General features: G+C 38.5%; 2 protein-coding genes across 2 annotated transcripts in view; one reads left to right on the top strand and one right to left on the bottom strand.

Moving 5' to 3' along the window:
* Positions 1-9,504, top strand: part of GPR89A (G protein-coupled receptor 89A) — a 40,494-nt gene extending 30,990 nt beyond the window's left edge. The window contains exons 11-14 of the mRNA XM_082667925.1: positions 5,757-5,852; positions 7,482-7,571; positions 8,501-8,566; positions 8,706-9,504. Coding sequence (XP_082524051.1) covers positions 5,757-5,852; positions 7,482-7,571; positions 8,501-8,566; positions 8,706-8,912 — 459 coding nt within the window. The 3' untranslated portion in view covers positions 8,913-9,504. The remainder of the gene's footprint in view (positions 1-5,756; positions 5,853-7,481; positions 7,572-8,500; positions 8,567-8,705) is intronic.
* Positions 9,505-9,923: 419 nt separating this feature from the next.
* Positions 9,924-17,456, bottom strand: part of PDZK1 (PDZ domain containing 1) — a 33,130-nt gene continuing 25,597 nt past the window's right edge. The window contains exons 7-9 of the mRNA XM_082667916.1: positions 13,025-13,249; positions 12,061-12,351; positions 9,924-10,451 (exon numbers count right to left, since the gene is read on the bottom strand). Of these exons, the coding sequence (XP_082524042.1) occupies positions 10,398-10,451; positions 12,061-12,351; positions 13,025-13,249 (570 nt within the window). The 3' untranslated portion in view covers positions 9,924-10,397. The remainder of the gene's footprint in view (positions 10,452-12,060; positions 12,352-13,024; positions 13,250-17,456) is intronic.

Raw genomic sequence — 17,456 nt, 5'->3', positions numbered from 1 at the left:
AGCTACTAATGGCTTTTCCTGAGATGCAGCCTTTAGGAGAGCATAACATTTTTAACAGCTTTATTGAGATGTAATTGACATTCAACAAACTGTACATATTTAAAGTATACAATTTGGTAAATTTTGATATATATATATATATATATATATATATATATATATATATATACACACACATACCTGTGCAACAGTCATCACCACAATCAGGATAGAGAACACATCCATCATCACTTCCAAAAGTTTCCTCAGGCCCCTTTGTAATGCCTCTCTATTACTTTTTTTTTTTTTTTTTTTTTTTTGCGGTACGCGGGCCTCTCACTGTTGGGGCCTCTGCCGTTGCGGAGCACAGGCTCCAGATGCACAGGCTTAGCGGCCATGGCTCATGGGCCCAGCCGCTCCGTGGCATGTGGGATCTTCCCGGACCGGGGCACGAACCCGTGTCCCCTGCATCGGCAGGCGGACTCTCAACCACTGCGCCACCAGGGAAGCCCTCTATTCCTTTTTATTGATGAGTAGTGTTCCATTGTATGGATGTGCCACAATTTGTTTATCTGTTCGCCTGTTGATCGATATTTGTTTGTTTTCAATTTGGGGATGTTACAATAAAGCTGCTGTGAACATTTATGTACAAGTCTGTATTTGGACATATGCTCTCTTTTCTCTTGGGAGAAAGCATTTAAGTGTAGAATGGCTGGATCATATGGCAGATGTATGTTTGACTTTTGAAGAAACAGCCAAACTTTTCCAAGGAGGTTGCACCATTTTATATTCCCACCTGCAGTGTTTGAGGGTTTCAGTTATTCCACATCCTCACCAACATTGTGTAGTCAGTCTTTTTAATCTTAGATGTTTTAATAAGTATGAGGTGGTATTGAATCATTTTAATTTGCATTTTCCTAATGTCTAATGAGGTTGAACAACTTTTTATGTGCCTTTTTGCCACCTGTATATCCTCTCTGGCAATGTATCTATTCAAATTTTTTTGCCAATTTTTTAATTAGGTTGTTTTCTTTTTATTGGGTTTGAGAGTTTTTCAATATAGTCTGGAAGCCTTTTATCAAATATGTGATTTTCAGATATTTTCTCCCAGTCAGTGGCTTGGCTTTTCATTCTCTTAGCAGTATCTTTCGAAAACCAGAAATTCTTCACTTTGATGAAGTCCTATTTATCTTTTTTTTCCTACTATGGATTATGCTTTTGGTGTTGTATCTAAGAAATCTTTGTCTAGGGCTTCCCCGGTGGTGCAGTGGTTGAGAGTCTGCCTGCCGATGCAGGGGACACGGGTTTGTGTCCGGTCCGGGAAGATCCCACATGCCGCGGAGCGGCTGGGCCCGTGAGCCATGGCCGCTGAGCCTGCGCGTCTGGAGCCTGTGCTCCGCAACAGGAGAGGCCGCAACAGTGAGAGGCCCGCATACCGCAAAAAAAAAAAAAAAAAAAGAAATATTTGTCTAAAGATTTGTCACGAAGATTTTTTTCTTATGTTTTCTTCTAGAAATTTTATAGTTTTAGGTTTTACATTTAGGTCTATGATCCATCTTGAGTTAATTTTCTAATATGATATTGGAGTATGAATCCAAGTTCATTTTTTTCATATAGATAGCCAATTGTTCTAGCACCATTTGTTGAAAAGAGTATCCTTTCTCCATTGAGGTGATTTTGCAATTTTGTCAAAAACTAATTGACCATATGTGTGTGGGTCTGTTTCTGTACTCTCTTTTTTTCTATTGAGATTTATATGTATCTTATATATTTACTTCTGCCCATACCACACTGTCTTGATCAATGAGTTTTCCAATTCATGAGCATGGTACAACTCTTCATTTATTTAGATCTTCTTTAGTTTCTCTCAACAGTGTTTTATAGTTTTTATTACTCTTTTTTTATTTTATTTTATTTATTTATTTTTGGCTGCATTGTGTCTTCGTTGCTGCACACGGGTTTTCTCTAGTTGGGGCAAGCAGGGGCCACTCCTTGTTGCAGTGCGCAGGCCTCTCACTGCAGTGGCCTCCCCTGTTGCAGAGCATGGGATCCAGGCCCGCGGGCTTCAGTAGTTGTGGCTCGTGGGCTCTAGAGCGCAGGGTCTGTAGTTGTGGCGAACGGGCCCGGCTGCTCCGCGGCATGTGGGATCTTCCCGGGCCAGGACTTGAACCCGTGTCCCCTGAGTTGGCAGGCGGATTCTCAACCACTGCACCACCAGGGAAGCCCTTATAGTTTTTAGTGTACAAAACTTTCATCAGACTTATCTCTTAAGTATTTAATTTTTTGATGCTATTATAAATGAAAATGTTTTTATAATTTTAATTTCCAAGTGTTACTAGTATATAGATATACAATTGATTCTTGTATATTGATCTTATATTCTGCAACCTCGCTAAACTCCCTTATTATTTCTAGAAGCTTTTTATAAATTTCGTAGGATTTTTCTACATAAACAATTCCATCCTACCTTTCTTCTGATCCTCCTCCCCCAGCCTTACTGCACTGACCAAAGCCTCCAGTTACAGAGTTAAATAGAGCAGTCATCCTGATCTTAGGGGGAAAGCATCCAGTCTTACACCATTAAGTATGATGTTAGCTGTTGGTTTTTCCTAGGTGCCCTTTATCAGGCTGAGGAATTTTCTTTTATTCATAGTTTCTTGAGTGTTTTTAATCATGAAAGCATGTTTGATTTTGTCAGATGCTTTTCTGCATCTATTGAGATGATCATATGGTTTTTCTTTTTTAGTCTGCTAATATAGTGTTACATTACTTTTTGAATATTAAACTGACCTTGCATTCCTGCAGTAAACTTTACTTGGCCATGATGTATTATCCTTTTTATATTTTGTTAGATTTAATTTACTAAAATTTTGTTAAGAATTTGTGCATCTATGTTTATGAGGAATACCAGAATGTAGTTTTCTTGTTAATGTCTTTGTTTGGTGTAGGTGTCTAACCTTAGAGAATAAGTTGAGAAGTATTTCTTTCTCTTCTAATTAGCAGAAGAGTTTGCGTGGAATTGTTATTTCTTTCTTAAATGTTTGGTGGATTTCATCAGCCATCTAGACCTGGAGTTTTCTTTGCAGAGAGTTTTTTAACTACAAATATAATTTCTTTAATATTTATAAAGTTTATTTAGGGTTATCTATTTCTTCTTGAGTGAACTTTTGTACTTGTGTCTTACAAAGAATTTATCCATTTTTATTAAAGTTGTCAAATTTATTGGCATAAGATTGTTCATAGTATTCTCTTATTATCCTTTTAATATTTATAAAGTCTGTAATGATGTCACCTCTCATTCTCTTTTTATTTAACAGCTTTATTGAGATATAATTCACATGTAATACAATTCACCCATTTAGTGTACAATTCAATGGTTTTTAATATTCACAAAGTGTGTAACCATCAACACAATCAATTTTTATCACCCCAAAAAGAAATCCCATACTCACTAGCAGTCATTCCCTATTTCTCCCCCAGCCTCAGGCAGCCACTAATCTATTGATACTTTCTGTCTCTATAAATTTCCCTATTCTGGACATTTCATGTAAATGGAATCATACAATGTGATCTTTTGTGATTGGCTTCTTCACAAAATGTTTTCAATGTTCATCTATGTGGTAGCCTCTATCAGTACTTCATTCCTTTTTATGACTGAGTAATATTTATTTCCTTATATGGATATACCACATTAATTTAAATTATCCACTTATCAGTTGATGGACATTTGAGTTGTTTCCACTTTTTGTCCACTGTAAATAATGCTATTGTGAGCATTCATGTATAAGTTTTTATGTGGACAGATGTTTCATTTCTCTTAGGTAGATACCTGTAGGGGTAGAATTGCTGGGTTATACACTAACTATATGTTTAACCTTCTAATAAACTGCCAAACTAGCAGGCTGTTTTCTAAAGCATCTGTACCAGTTTACATTCCTGCCAGCAATGTGTGATGGTTGCAATTTCTCCACATCCTCTCCAACACTTATTATCTATCTTTTTAATTATAATAATTTTAGTGGATGTGAATTGATATCGCTCTAATTCTTGATATTGATAATGTGTGTCTTTTCTCTTTTTTTCTGATCAGTCTCGATAGAAGTTTATCAATCTTATTGAACTTTTGAAAGAACCAGCATCTGGGTTAATTGATTTTTCTCTGTTGTTTTTCTGGTTTTTACTATTATTTCTCTTCTGCTTTTTGGGGGTCTTCTTTTTCTAATTTCTTAAAGTGGAAGCTAAGATCATTGGTTTGAAACCTTTTTTTTAATATAGGTGTCTTAATGCTATAAATTTCTTGCTAAGCACTATTTTAGTTGCGTCTCACAAAATGCAACTTTTTTGATGTTTATTTTTATTTTCATTCAGTTCAAAATTTCTGATTTCCTTTTTGATTTCTTTGACTTGTGGGTTAGAAGTATGTTATAAAATATTTGGGGATCATCTGAATATCTTTCTGTAACTGCTTTCTAATTTAATTTCATGTGATCTGCGAATATACTTTGAATCTTTTTAAATTTATTGAGACTTGTTTTCTGACCCAGAATATGGCTAACCATGGTTAATGTTCTATGTACACTTGAATAGAATGTGTATTCTACTCCTGTTGGGTGGAATGGCTTGCAAGTGTCAATTAGGTCAAGTTGGTTGATAGTATTGTTAAAGTTTTCTGTACTCTTACTGATTTTCTGATTACTTAATTACTGAGAGAGGGGTGTTGAAATTTCCACCTATTGTTGTGGATTTGCCTTTTTTTAAATTCTATCACTTTTTTGCTTCATGTAGGTCATGTAGGGTCATTATGTGCCCCTTGTTGAAATGATTCTTTTATTCTTATGAAATGACCCTTTTATTTTTTGCTATGAAATCTACTTTGTCTCATATTAATATAGACATTCCAGCTTTCTTTTGATTAGCGTTAGCATAATATATCTTTTTCCATACTTTTACTTTTAACCTATTTGTATCTTTATATTTAAAGTGGGTTTCTTGTAAGCAACTTGCTTTTTTATCTAATCTGGTGCTCTCTGCCATTTAATTGTCATATTTGGACCAGGAGTCAGCCATCTATAGCCCACAGGCCAAATCCAGCCACCACGTGCTTTTATTTTAAAAGTTTTATTGGAACACAGCCAAGCCCATTTATCTACATATTGTCTGTAGCTACAGTTTTATGACAGTGGCAGAGTCTGCCAGCCCCTGGTTTAGACCATTTATATTTAATGTGATTATTGATATGGTTGAGTTTAAAACAACCATGTTGCTGTATGTTTTTATTCATCTCATGTGTTCTTTTTTCCCCTTTTTCCTTTTTTTCTTCCTTCTTTTGGATTAATTGGGTATTTTTTGTAATTCCATTTGATCTTCTTTGTTGGCTTGTCAGCTATAACTCTATTTTTGTTGTTTTAGTGATTGCTGTTAGAGCTGTCAGAAAATAACCACAGGGAATTACCCTGGAATTCCTTGATTCTCTTACCCTGAGTTCGTCTACCAAAATGTTTCCTTGCTGGATCCTATTAAATTAATTTGTATATGTCATAGCCTTATTCCCCTTTAGACTCTACAGAAAAGAAAGATAGTGTAGATAGGGACTTTTGTTTGCCTATGTGTGAATAGCCAAAATAGATTTCTTATATATGATTTAGATTGAGAGTAGAATTGCATTTTTAGGAATATCTACCTGTAAGGTACATTTGGTGATTAATTCATTATTTTGAATCATTTTTTTAAATGGTGATTATTGAGATACTCTAATGTAAAGGTCTGTGTCTCTGCAGGCAACCATTAATATCGTTTTTGACCGAGTTGGGAAAACTGATCCAGTCACAAGAGGCATTGAGATCACTGTGAATTATCTGGGCATCCAATTTGATGTAAGAGTTGTATCAAAATCCTTATTTCTTATGTTTCTTTCTATTTTATCTGCTCTAAATAACAATTCTTTAGATTCTAACTCCTTATTCTAGGTACTTGCTTCTGCTTTCATTATTCTCACTCTCCTCTATATTTTGGTGTATTCCTATGGCAAATTCATAAAGGGCATAAAACCATAAGTAACAACTGGCAATTATTATTGTCATGGATAGTGATTATCTCTGTAGTTCCTCCTCTTCTTCTCTAGCAGCTACCACTCACCAGCTTCTCCGTAACAAATATTCAAATACTCCTTTCTGTGATACTTGATGACATCTTCAAACATAACTCACCTTTGATTCCTCTGGTAGAAAATTAAATACTAATTAGTGTTTTCGTGTTAGAACTGAAATGATTTCTGCTATAAAAAATTAACTGTATCAATTAATTCACGTGGGTTTTGAGCTAAAAGTGTTAACTGTCACCTGTGCACAAAGGTTTTTTTAATCATCTTTCTACGTGTTTTATAATACTACTGTTATTAAACACATTCTTGTCCCAATTTAAGTTTAATGTCTTTATTTGTAGAATAGTATATTTTCCAGGTATATATATAGCCAGTGATTCTAGCTGATTAGCACTTTGATAATAAGACCAATGTCATGTTCTTAGTCCCTATGAGTGCCATTTAGCTGTGCTATGATCCTGGCCACAGACTGCATGCTACCCCCAGCCAGCCATCCCAGCTGGACATGCCCCTCATAGCTGGATAAAATGAAAATACACCAGAGCAAATTGAGCGCCAGTCCTTGAGAAACAGCTCAAAGCACACATTTTTTTGATGATGGATCAATAGTGTATCTTTTTCATGTGAAGGAGCATGGCATCTTTCCTTCAAGTAGTGTATAAATTATACGGTAAAGTATGCTTCACTCTTTATTCACATGTGTTTTCCTCTTTTACACCTTTTTACTGGGGTGAGTTTTTAGAAATGCCCTTATCAGTGCTTTGAGGCTAGCTGCTGTGTGTGTATGTATTCCATCTATAACTCATCTATATACGCACTTCACATTTCATAATTCTGAGTAACATCTCTTAGATGTTAGCAACGCAGCTCCCCCCCAGATGCTTTTCAGCCCTGAATCAAGCACAGGGTATCACAGCTGCCTCTCACTCTGAAGCAATCCAAGAGGAGAAGAAAGTATCATCATGTGATTCAGATGAAGGTCAGCTATTTCCTAGACTATAGCTGAGAATGTCTACATATTCTTTTATTATAAGAAGAAAAGTTCCTTATAGTTTTGGGTGATCAGAGAACTGTCATTCAGGTATTAAAATTATCAGGCTGCTATTTAGTTTCCTTTTAATTCATGCTTTTCACTTGAAGCTGTGTTATTAGCTTTGTGTTTCTTCTGGTTATTAGAGTTATTTTCATCACTTCATTGCACTTGCTTTCTTCTGGCCTTAAGTTTTAAGTCTGCTAGTTAAGATATCCACTGCAGTCTTCCTGTACATATTTTCGCTGCCACTTACTTGCTAATGAAGTTCCCTCTCACAGCTACGTAAGTGATAAGAATGCATCTTCTTAGCTTTCCCATCTCTCTGAACAGAGATTTAACAAATATTTTTCCTTCCTATTGTGTTGACAGGTGAAGTTCTGGTCCCAACACATTTCCTTCATTCTGGTTGGAATAATCATTGTCACGTCTATCAGAGGACTGCTGATCACTCTTACCAAGGTAGGTTGTATCACAGAGTTTTAAAGTACTAATTTAATTACATGTGGCACTGTGAGATGATTTTACCTAATTAACATTTCTGCCTTCTGAGATCTTAAACAACAGTCGCAAATATTTAAAAGACATACAACAGAGTAAAAGAAAAAATTAAACTAATATATGAGTTGATGATGATGTATTTACATCATACACCAATCAGATAAGTACAGTTAGTTACCAAAGGTCATAGAATGAGGTCACAGTCTGTTTCATTCACTGATATGTCACCAGCATCTAGAACAGAACGTGGCACATGGTAGGTGCTGAGCAGGTATTTGGAATGAATAAATGAGATAGTATTTGAGGGTAGAAGAATAACTGTGAGGGTTGCTTGTAAGGAGGATATGGAAGTAGGAGAAGCAGAACGTTCAGCTGTTTTCTGATCAGCATAGGAAGGCTTCATGGAGCTGGAAGGTAAATCCTCTCTGTCAGAAGAGGTAAGGATTTCAAAATCCAAGAATTGTTTGAATGAAAGGAGAGAAGAGGTTGGGAGGGAAGAAGGGATCACCAAGCATCTAGCACAATTTTAGGAAGAGCTCAGGAGCCTAGTAACAATTTCAAGGGCTTGGAGTGGCCTGGAGTAATTTGTTTTAATGACGTATAATGATGTTAAAATCATATGTATCACATAGCTTCCGATAAGGTGGAATCCTTTCATGTTATAATACCTGAAACCACCAACTTACCCATATGGGAAAAGTATAACTGGATCCTTTTGGGGCAGTCTATTTAAATATCTTATTTATAGCCTTAATCATATGAATGGTTCTATACAGGATTGTGGCATGGAAGAGACATTTTCAATTAAATGTTAACTGTACTACTTAATGTTTTTGACACAGGAATCTAGCAGTACTATATAAATTCATCTCTCCTCCCTTTCTTGACAGTTCTTTTATGCCATATCCAGCAGTAAGTCCTCCAATGTCATTGTCCTGCTATTAGCACAGATAATGGTAAGTTTAATGAACTAGCTTTATGTGCACAGCTGTAAAATGCCAGAAATATGCTCTATACTTTTAAATATTTTAACAGTGTCCTGGGACTTGTCTGTCACTACATTCAGAGGGACTTCTTGATTAATCTGACTTGCAGGGCATGTACTTCGTCTCCTCTGTGCTGCTGATCCGAATGAGCATGCCTCTGGAGTACCGCACCATAGTCACCGAGGTCCTTGGAGAGCTACAGTTCAACTTCTATCACCGTTGGTTTGATGTCATCTTCCTGGTCAGTGCTCTCTCCAGCATACTCTTCCTCTATCTGGCCCACAAACAGGCACCAGAGAAGCATATGACACCTTGAACTCATGCCTATTATAGACTGCTACAGGCCAGTGGTGTCAGAATTTGGATATAAGAGGGAAAAAATGGAGGGGACCGGGGCCTAACATTTTTTAAACAAAAAAATGTTGTGGTAGCCTATTCTACCTCCAGCTTACACCTGCCTCCTCAGATGATACTGTAATCATGAGTAGCATCAGCTACTCATGATCACAGAAATGAGAGAGAGAAGTAACTCAAGCTAGTACTCAGCCAAGAGCACCCTGTTTGGGTTTGAGGCTGGTGCAGTATGCTGGGTGGTGGGACTGGACAGAGCCAAGAAACTAAGGGGAGAGAATACACTGGAATTCTGGGCTGAGAGAGATCTAAGGTAGCTGGGCCAAACACATGAGATTCTGTTCAAGTCAAGGATCACATGGAGAAGGTTATAACGTTCCCTTGAGGTTGACTATCATTAAAATCAGAGATTGTTAACACTTTGGACTTAGCATCATTTTATCAAGGATAGCTTGGTTAAAAAGTTATGCTTGTGTGATCTAATATGAATTGGCATCCCACCCTTCCTCCCCAGCCCCTGTCCCCTTAAAATAACCAAGAGGTTATCTGTCCTGGGGAAGGAGTGGTCTGCAACTGAACTAGAGTCTACCAAGAGAGACTTCAAAGTATGTCATTTTTCTTGATTTCCTTTCAACTTATTATTTAAAAGTGAATTACTCTAAATTCAAGTCAGTGATGCTATCTCATTTTTTCTTTTCATCTGCCCCTCGTGCTGTGGGGTAAAACAATGAATAACTGTTAACTGGAATAAGTCACTTTCCTATCCTACGACTCAATTTCTTCATCTGTAAAAGGAAGCTGTTGGAAAATTTGTAGAGCACTCAGATATGCAATTTAAGAAAATCCTGAATTTTATTACCAGGAAGTCTCTTTTTATTACTAAGATCTTATTCTGAGTTTTATTGTGTTTTGGGTTTCTAGAGGCAACATGAAGGTTAAAGCATAAAAAGTTTACCAAAAACAAAAGCACTATTAAGGTTACATCAGCTAACAGGCAAAATTTAAGCATACTCAAAAGGCATTTTTAATGGCATTTATTTTAGCAACAACACATTCTTACAAAGGATAATTTTTATAGGCTTATCTGCTCAGGTACTTTAATTAGCAGTTCTCACACATACAAATTTATAAATCATCTTTGGTGCTCTAGGAACCTACAGAAGAGATAACAGCATACAGAGAAATGTAGTTAAGTTGAAGCTTGAAAGAAATCAAATGAAAAGCATCTGGCTTCTGCCTTGACTTTTCCTAAGTTGACCATAAATAAGCTATCTGCAGTAGCCACCCCTAAAACAGATGACAACAGAAGACAATCACACATTGACAAACTGGTTTCCAGAGGAGTTCTTCTCTAACAGAGACAGTAAACCGGTGGTAGCTCATTCCTTAGGAAAGGATTCCTATTAAATACCCAGAAACAGCTATCAGCCAAAGCTATTGCTTGTTCTCATCACATCTCTGTATCTTCAGAATTGGAAGAAGAATGAGAGGCTGTACTGTGGGCCTGTTCAAAAGAAAACAAAGGATCTATAAGTGGTAAGAGTGTGAACATCAGGAGATGGATGATCTATTCTAGAGTTGCATGACTTAAATCAGGGAGTAGAGTCACTCACTAGAAGCCAGGTGACCTGAATTCTATGCTTGGCTTTGTTTCCAGTTTGCTGTTTGACACTAACTATTTCTTAATGTCCATATATATATAATTTCTTTTCTATAAAGTTAGCATAGTACTATAATGACTTCCTATAGAGTTATTATAGAATTTTTTAAAGACACCTAGAATACAAGGTCAATGGCTATCATGTATGCTATGGTCTGCAAGTCTGTATCTCCCTAAAATGGGTGAGTTGAAATCCTGTTCCCCAGGGTGATGTTATTAGGAGGTAGGGCCTTTGGGAGGTGATTAGGTCATGAGGGCAGATCTCTCATGCTTGAGATTAGTGCCCTCATAAAAGAGGCCTCCCGGAACTCCGCAGCCCCTTCTTCCATGTGAAGGCGTGGCCAAAGTCAGCAGTCTGCAACCTGGAAGAAGTCCTTCACCAGACACTGAATCTGTCAGTGCCGTGATCTTGGACTTCCCAGCCTCGAGAACTGTGAGAAATAAATGTCTGTTGTTTATAAGCCAACCTGTCTATGCTATTTTGTTTAGCAGCCCAAACAGATTAAGACAGCATGTATTCATTAAAAATGAGTATTTGTTGGGCTTCCCTGGCGGTGCAGTGGTTGAGAGTCCGCCTGCCGATGCAGGGGACATGGGTTCGTGCCCCGGTCTGGGAAGATCCCACATGCCGCAGAGCGGCTGGGCCCGTGAGCCATGGCCGCTGAGCCTGCGCGTCTGGAGCCTGTGCTCTGCAAGTGGCCACGTACCACACACACACAAAAAAAAAAACCCAAAAAAATGAGTATTTGTTTTTTATATTACCAATCAATAGAAATAATGTAACAGAAAGAATATAAAACTTTTAGAGTCTTGGCTTTGCCATACATTTTCTTTATGAACTTAGGTCAGTTTACTTTTGGACCTCAAGTTCACCTGTGAAAAGAAATTGAGACTTACCAAGGAATTTATCTAATCCAAATACATACGGAATAATGCTTACTCTTCCCCAGTAATAAAACTTGAATATCTGCCAATTATTTTAAAAACAATACTGTCACTAACCACCACCATTCATTTTCATGCTTACCATGAAGCAGGCACTGCTCAAAGCACTTTAACAGTCTTAATTAATATAATCCTGATAACAATCTGACAAATTATCCTTGTTTTATAGGTGGGGAAACTGAGGCACGGAGAATAAATCCATTTACCCAAGGCTGATAAATGGTAGATCCAGAATTTGTACATAAATAGTCTGATTCAGTTTCTTCTGGTGGTTCCCATTATAATTTTGATAAGTTACCGTCAACTCCATGCTATGAAAAATAAGATGTTCGCTGTTCTTATACCATCTCCTCTCTGCCACGATAAATAAATTTGCTAGTTCTCGTTACACTGTCATTTTCTAGTATTTTAGGAAATCTGTGGTAAACATAGACACATGGTGCACTTATTAAGGACTTTACCGGACTCTGGTTAGTTAGATCAGTAAAAGAAATGCATCACCACTCACTCGTTCTTTTGCTGTGTGCGAGTCTTGCTCTGCTTCCTCTGGCGTTCCTTCTTCAGGATCAGGGGTGTCATCCAGTGGATTAGCCATGGAGGAAACGATAGGGATTTTCTTAGCCTGGAAATAATCATAGGCCTTCTTTCCACAGACTAAGAGTATGACATTCTTGCCACTGCTCTGGATTCTGTCCACCACCTTCTCATAGGGCTCATCCAGTACGTTCACTCCATTCACTTCAATGATGACATCCTCATCCTCTAGCCCAGCCAGGTCAGCAGGGCCACCCTTCTGTACCTGTGGGCAGAGGTTCTGAGTTATCACTTCCAAACACAGATAACAGAATGTTAGACTAGCTATTCTTCAGAGAAGAGATGAGGACATTGAGAATTTATTCTTAATCATGTTATTATTTCTCCTTGAGGTAGAGAAGTTGAGAATGGTGCTCTATTGCTTTTCTCCTTATGCAAGCTACAACTTCTGTACTCAGATGAGTAGTGTCACAGTGGTTGAATATCACATGTCTTCTGGGTTGAAGGCATTAGATTGCATAGGTCTGCCTTCTTTGTTCCCAACTTGAGAGCTGTAGAGATAGCCTCCTCACTGTCAGTCCCTGCAGGGTAGGGGCATTATGCCAAATGCACAGAAGCAAACAAGTATCACTCCCAGAATCATTAGTGACGGTCACCACAGTCATGTCAACTCACTCTGTTTACAGTATTTGATTTGAAAGTATCTATAGAGACAATTAGGTGGAACAGATGTTTAAGAAATGAAAGATGTGAGCTTAGGATGTACTAGTGCCTATCTTAAAGGGTACAAGACCATAACAGCATTTATTTGAACCCACGTGAGACCCTCAGTGTAAGCCTTCCATGTAACCTTTTTATTGAGCCATCAGTGAGTGGGAGAAACTGGGACTCTCCTAATTGTGACTGTTTGTTGGGCTGCCGGAACCAGATCACCATACCTCTTTGACGAATGAGCCTGGCTGACCCCGAATCGCATTTAAGTGAAAGCCATAGCCATCTTCACCCTTGACCAGCCTGCAGAGTTTAGGCTTATGACCTGCTACTTCCTCTGTAGTATCTGGGCTTGAGACCTCCAGAGGGGCAGGAGTAGGAACTGGAGCCTCCTTGACAGACCCATTAGGCAGTTCTTGATTTTGATAGTAGAGTAATGGAGAAAAGCCAGCCTTTTGAAAATAAAGGGGGAAAAAAAAACCCCATTAATTGTAAGTATGGGAAGTTACACTTTATTAAATGTGCTGGTTTAATTTATAAGGTATCCTCCATGGTCCACTCCTCTTCCAGATACATCTGGCTGTGGGCTGTAAAATTTCTCTACTACCCCAAACAGAAAAGGTATAAAGGAAGATTGAGCTTGGTTATAGAGTAATGAGTGTAAACGTGTAAACAAATGTAAATATATATAAAATAAAAGCAGTATAGAATGTTGTACAAGGATCCAAAAATAAGTCTAACAGAACTGCCAGTTTATTCTGATTCCATGATAGTGAGCGAGTCACTGAACAAACCATAGGCAATCTCCCTGTTAGGAGATTATAGACCTTGGGTGACTTGCCCAGTACCTCATGCGGAGCAGGTTCACCTGGCCCTTCCCCTTCAATAAGATGGTCTTCAGAACTCTTCAGAGCTCCTTAAACACATTAGAGAAAGTGAAACATGAGACTTCATTTTTACCACTATTTGAATTACACGCAGTAATTAATTGAGGGAGCGGGTAGAGGAGGTTGGCAATCATGTGATCACATATGGTAACAAAAGCCAATTCCAACCATTTGCTACTTGCTTCTCCCCCTCCCCCTCCCTCCTGTATCTGCTGTACTCAATTTATTTTACTATTTATTATTGTAACCATTAGCTGACACTTCTGTTAAGCCAGACTCCTCACTATCTTTAAATACTTCTAATCCATCTCAACTCCCAGACCATCCATGTGAAGAAGACAGTGATGGTCTCAAATATAAAAGAGGCATAGAACAGGAAACATATGACTGGTTTGTGTTACAGAATGAAGAGTTTAGCTGAGTGTGGGTTTTAGTTGAGAGAGTTAAAAGGGTATATTTGGGTATAGTAAGATCTTGGATCAGTAGTTAAATTATTGCCCACAGCATCCAGGACATTTGTTAGGCAATGAGTAGAAAATCAAGCAATTGAAGGTGAGTACATGTGCTCTGCCCCAAATCATACTGTTCAGCAACCTGGATAAAACTGGATTTGGCATCCTGGTATCATCTGTCTTACTAACCCCAAGACCACATCTTCCTTTCTTATCAAGAGAAGCACCAGCACAGAACCTGCTAGTTACCTAATTCAACTAACTTCAGACCTTTCAATGATATACTTGCAAATCTTCCCACATTTCTTTCTCTTTAAAATGTGGACAATTGGAGGCTTCCCTGGTGGCACAGTGGTTAAGAATCTGCCTGCCAATGCAGGGGACACGGGTTCAAGCTCTGGTCCAGGAAGATCCCACATGCTGCGGAGCAACTAAGCCCGTGCGCCACAACTACTGAGCCCTTGTGCCACGACTACTGAAGCCCACGTGCCTAGAGCCCATGCTCTGCGACAAGAGAAGCCACCGCAATGAGAAGCCCATGCCCGACAGCAAAGAGTATCCCTGCTGGCCACAACTAGAGAAAGCCCACGTGCAGCAATGAAGACCCAATGCAACCAAAAATAAAAATAAGTAAATAAATTTATAATTTAAAAAAAATGTGGAAAATTGGGACTACCCTGGTGGCACAGTGGTTAAGAATCCGCCTGCCAAATAGAACTACCATATGACCCAGCAATCCCACTACTGGGCATATACCCTGAGAAAACCATAATTCAAAAAGAGTCATGTACCAAAACGTTCATTGCAGCTCTATTTACAATAGCCAGGAGATGGAAACAACCTAAGTGTCCATCATCGGATGAATGGATAAAGAAGATGTGGCACATATATACAATGGAATATTACTCAGCCAGAAAAAGAAACGAAATTGAGCTATTTGTAATGAGGTGGATGGACCTAGAGTCTGTCATACAGAGTGAAGTAAGTCAGAAAGAGAAAGACAAATACCGTATGCTAACACATATATGGAATTTAAGAAAAAAAATGTCATGAAGAACCTAGGGGCAAGACAGGAATAAAGACACAGACCTACTAGAGAATGGACTTGAGGATATGGGGAGGGGGAAGGGTAAGCTGTAACAAAGTGAGAGAGTGACATGGACATATATACACTACCAAACGTAAAATAGACAGCTAGTGGGAAGCAGCTGCATAGCACAGGGAGATCAGCTCCGTGCTTTGTGACCACCTAGAGGGGTGGGATAGGGAGGGTGGGAGGGAGGGAGACGCAAGAGGGAAGAGATATGGGAACATATGTATATGTATAACTGATTCACTTTGTTATAAAGCAGAAACTAACACACCATTGTAAAGCAATTATACTCCAATAAAGATGTGTAAAAAAAAAAAAGAATCCGCCTGCCAATGCAGGGGACATAGGTTCAATCCCTGGTCCGGGAAGATCCCGCATGCCGTGGAACAACTAAGCCCATGCGCCGCAACTACAGAGCCTGCCTTCTAGAGCCCGCAAGCCACAACTACTGAAGCCCATGTGCTTAGAGCCCGTGCTCTGCAACAAGAGAAGCCGCCGCAATGAGAAGCCTGCGCACCACAATGAAGAGTAGCCCCTGCTCGCCGCAGCTATAGAAAGCCCGTGCACAGCAACAAAGACCCAATGCAGCCAAAGATAAATTTAAAAAATAAAATAGAATGTGGAAAATTGTCAAAGTGACTCATCACATGCAAAAATACCACTGATGTCACTACCCAAACAAGCAAATCAACTGTATCTGACAGTAGCAGCTAATCTTGAGGCAGAGGACAGTAACATTAAACACTTAATGAGTTTTTACTCATTCTTCACTCAAATATTTGGGTGTCTAGTATGTTCCAGGAACTGTTTTAGGTGTTTGTTTTATTCACTGATATATATCAAAGATATCCAACCACCTCCCACCTACCCATCTATGGAACTTACTTTGGGGTGGAGGCGGTAGTGAAGACGGAGGAAGAAGATGGCAACAAGCATCTTTTTAGGTCCAATTTCTCTCATATTAACCAAAACATTAAAATTATAGTTCAGTCATGCTGTCATAAGTTTAGGAGGCATTGACAAGGACTTGATGCCAGAATTCCCTTTACAACAGCTACAGCAGTGACCTGACTTCTGCTTGATTTTTTCCACCAACTGGGAGCTCCCTGCTCTGCAGAGCTTGTTCCTGGCAGCTTCAGTTGTCCTTAAGCCAAAAGCTAGCTCCCTGTGCCTTCTCTATTTGGTCAAGCTGTGCCCCATAGAACACCTCAAAAATAAGTCTACTTCCTGCACATAATAGCCTTCCAAATTCATTAGATAGATTAGATAGATAGATAGATAGATATAGATAGATAGATAGATAGATAGATAGATATAACATTTTTTAAATCCATTCATCTGTCAGTGGACACGGGTTGATTACATCTTTTGGCTATTGTGACTTAATTTGTGGCCTAACATGTTGTCTATTCTGGAGAATATCCCTTGTGCACTTGAGAAGAATGTGTATTCTGTTGTTGGATAGAGCGTATGTCTGTTAGATCTAGCTGGTTTGTGTTGTTCAAGTCCTCTAGTTCCTTACTTCTGTCTGGTTGTTCTATCCAGTATTGAGAGTGGGATATTGAAGTCTCCAACTATTATTGTAGAACTGTATTTCTCTTTTCAATTTTGTCAATTTTTGCTTCATACATTTTCCCAGCTTTAATGAAGTATAATTGACAGATTGTATATATTCAAGGTGTACACATGATGAGTTGCTAGACATATACATTGTGAAATGATTACCACAATCAAGTTAAATTAACACATCCATCACCTTACATAGTTACCATTTAACTTTTCAAATTCTTGAAGATGTTCTTTCTTCCCCAAAGTCTATGCTTATTCAAGCGAAATATTCACGTAGTGTCTTACGAAACCTCTGCCCTGTTTACCTTTCTTGACACTGGCCTTAAAGTGAGGTTCTCAGAACTGGACACAATGTTGATTTAACAAACATTTATATGTGCCAGGCATTATTCTGAATGCTCCAAATATTAACTCATTTAACACTCATAGCCACCCTTCACTGTAGCTATGCCCATTTTACAACGAAAGAAACAGGCACAGGGAGGGTAACTTACCCAAGATTACATTACTGGTAATTTCAGGTATAGTCTGACCAACTCAGTACAGTAATACTACCATCTCCAGAAGCTAAGTGTCAATGTAACCTTAAGTTGCATTTTTTGGATAGGGGCAGAGTGTCATCAAGACAAGTGTCTTGAAGTATCTAATCAAAATGTTG

The sequence above is a fragment of the Grampus griseus genome, assembly GCF_964374135.1.
Source record: "Grampus griseus genome assembly, chromosome: 1".
Lineage (NCBI taxonomy): Eukaryota > Metazoa > Chordata > Mammalia > Artiodactyla > Delphinidae > Grampus > Grampus griseus.
Note: the sequence above shows the minus strand (reverse complement) of the source record. Positions and strands in the feature narration are given on the sequence as shown.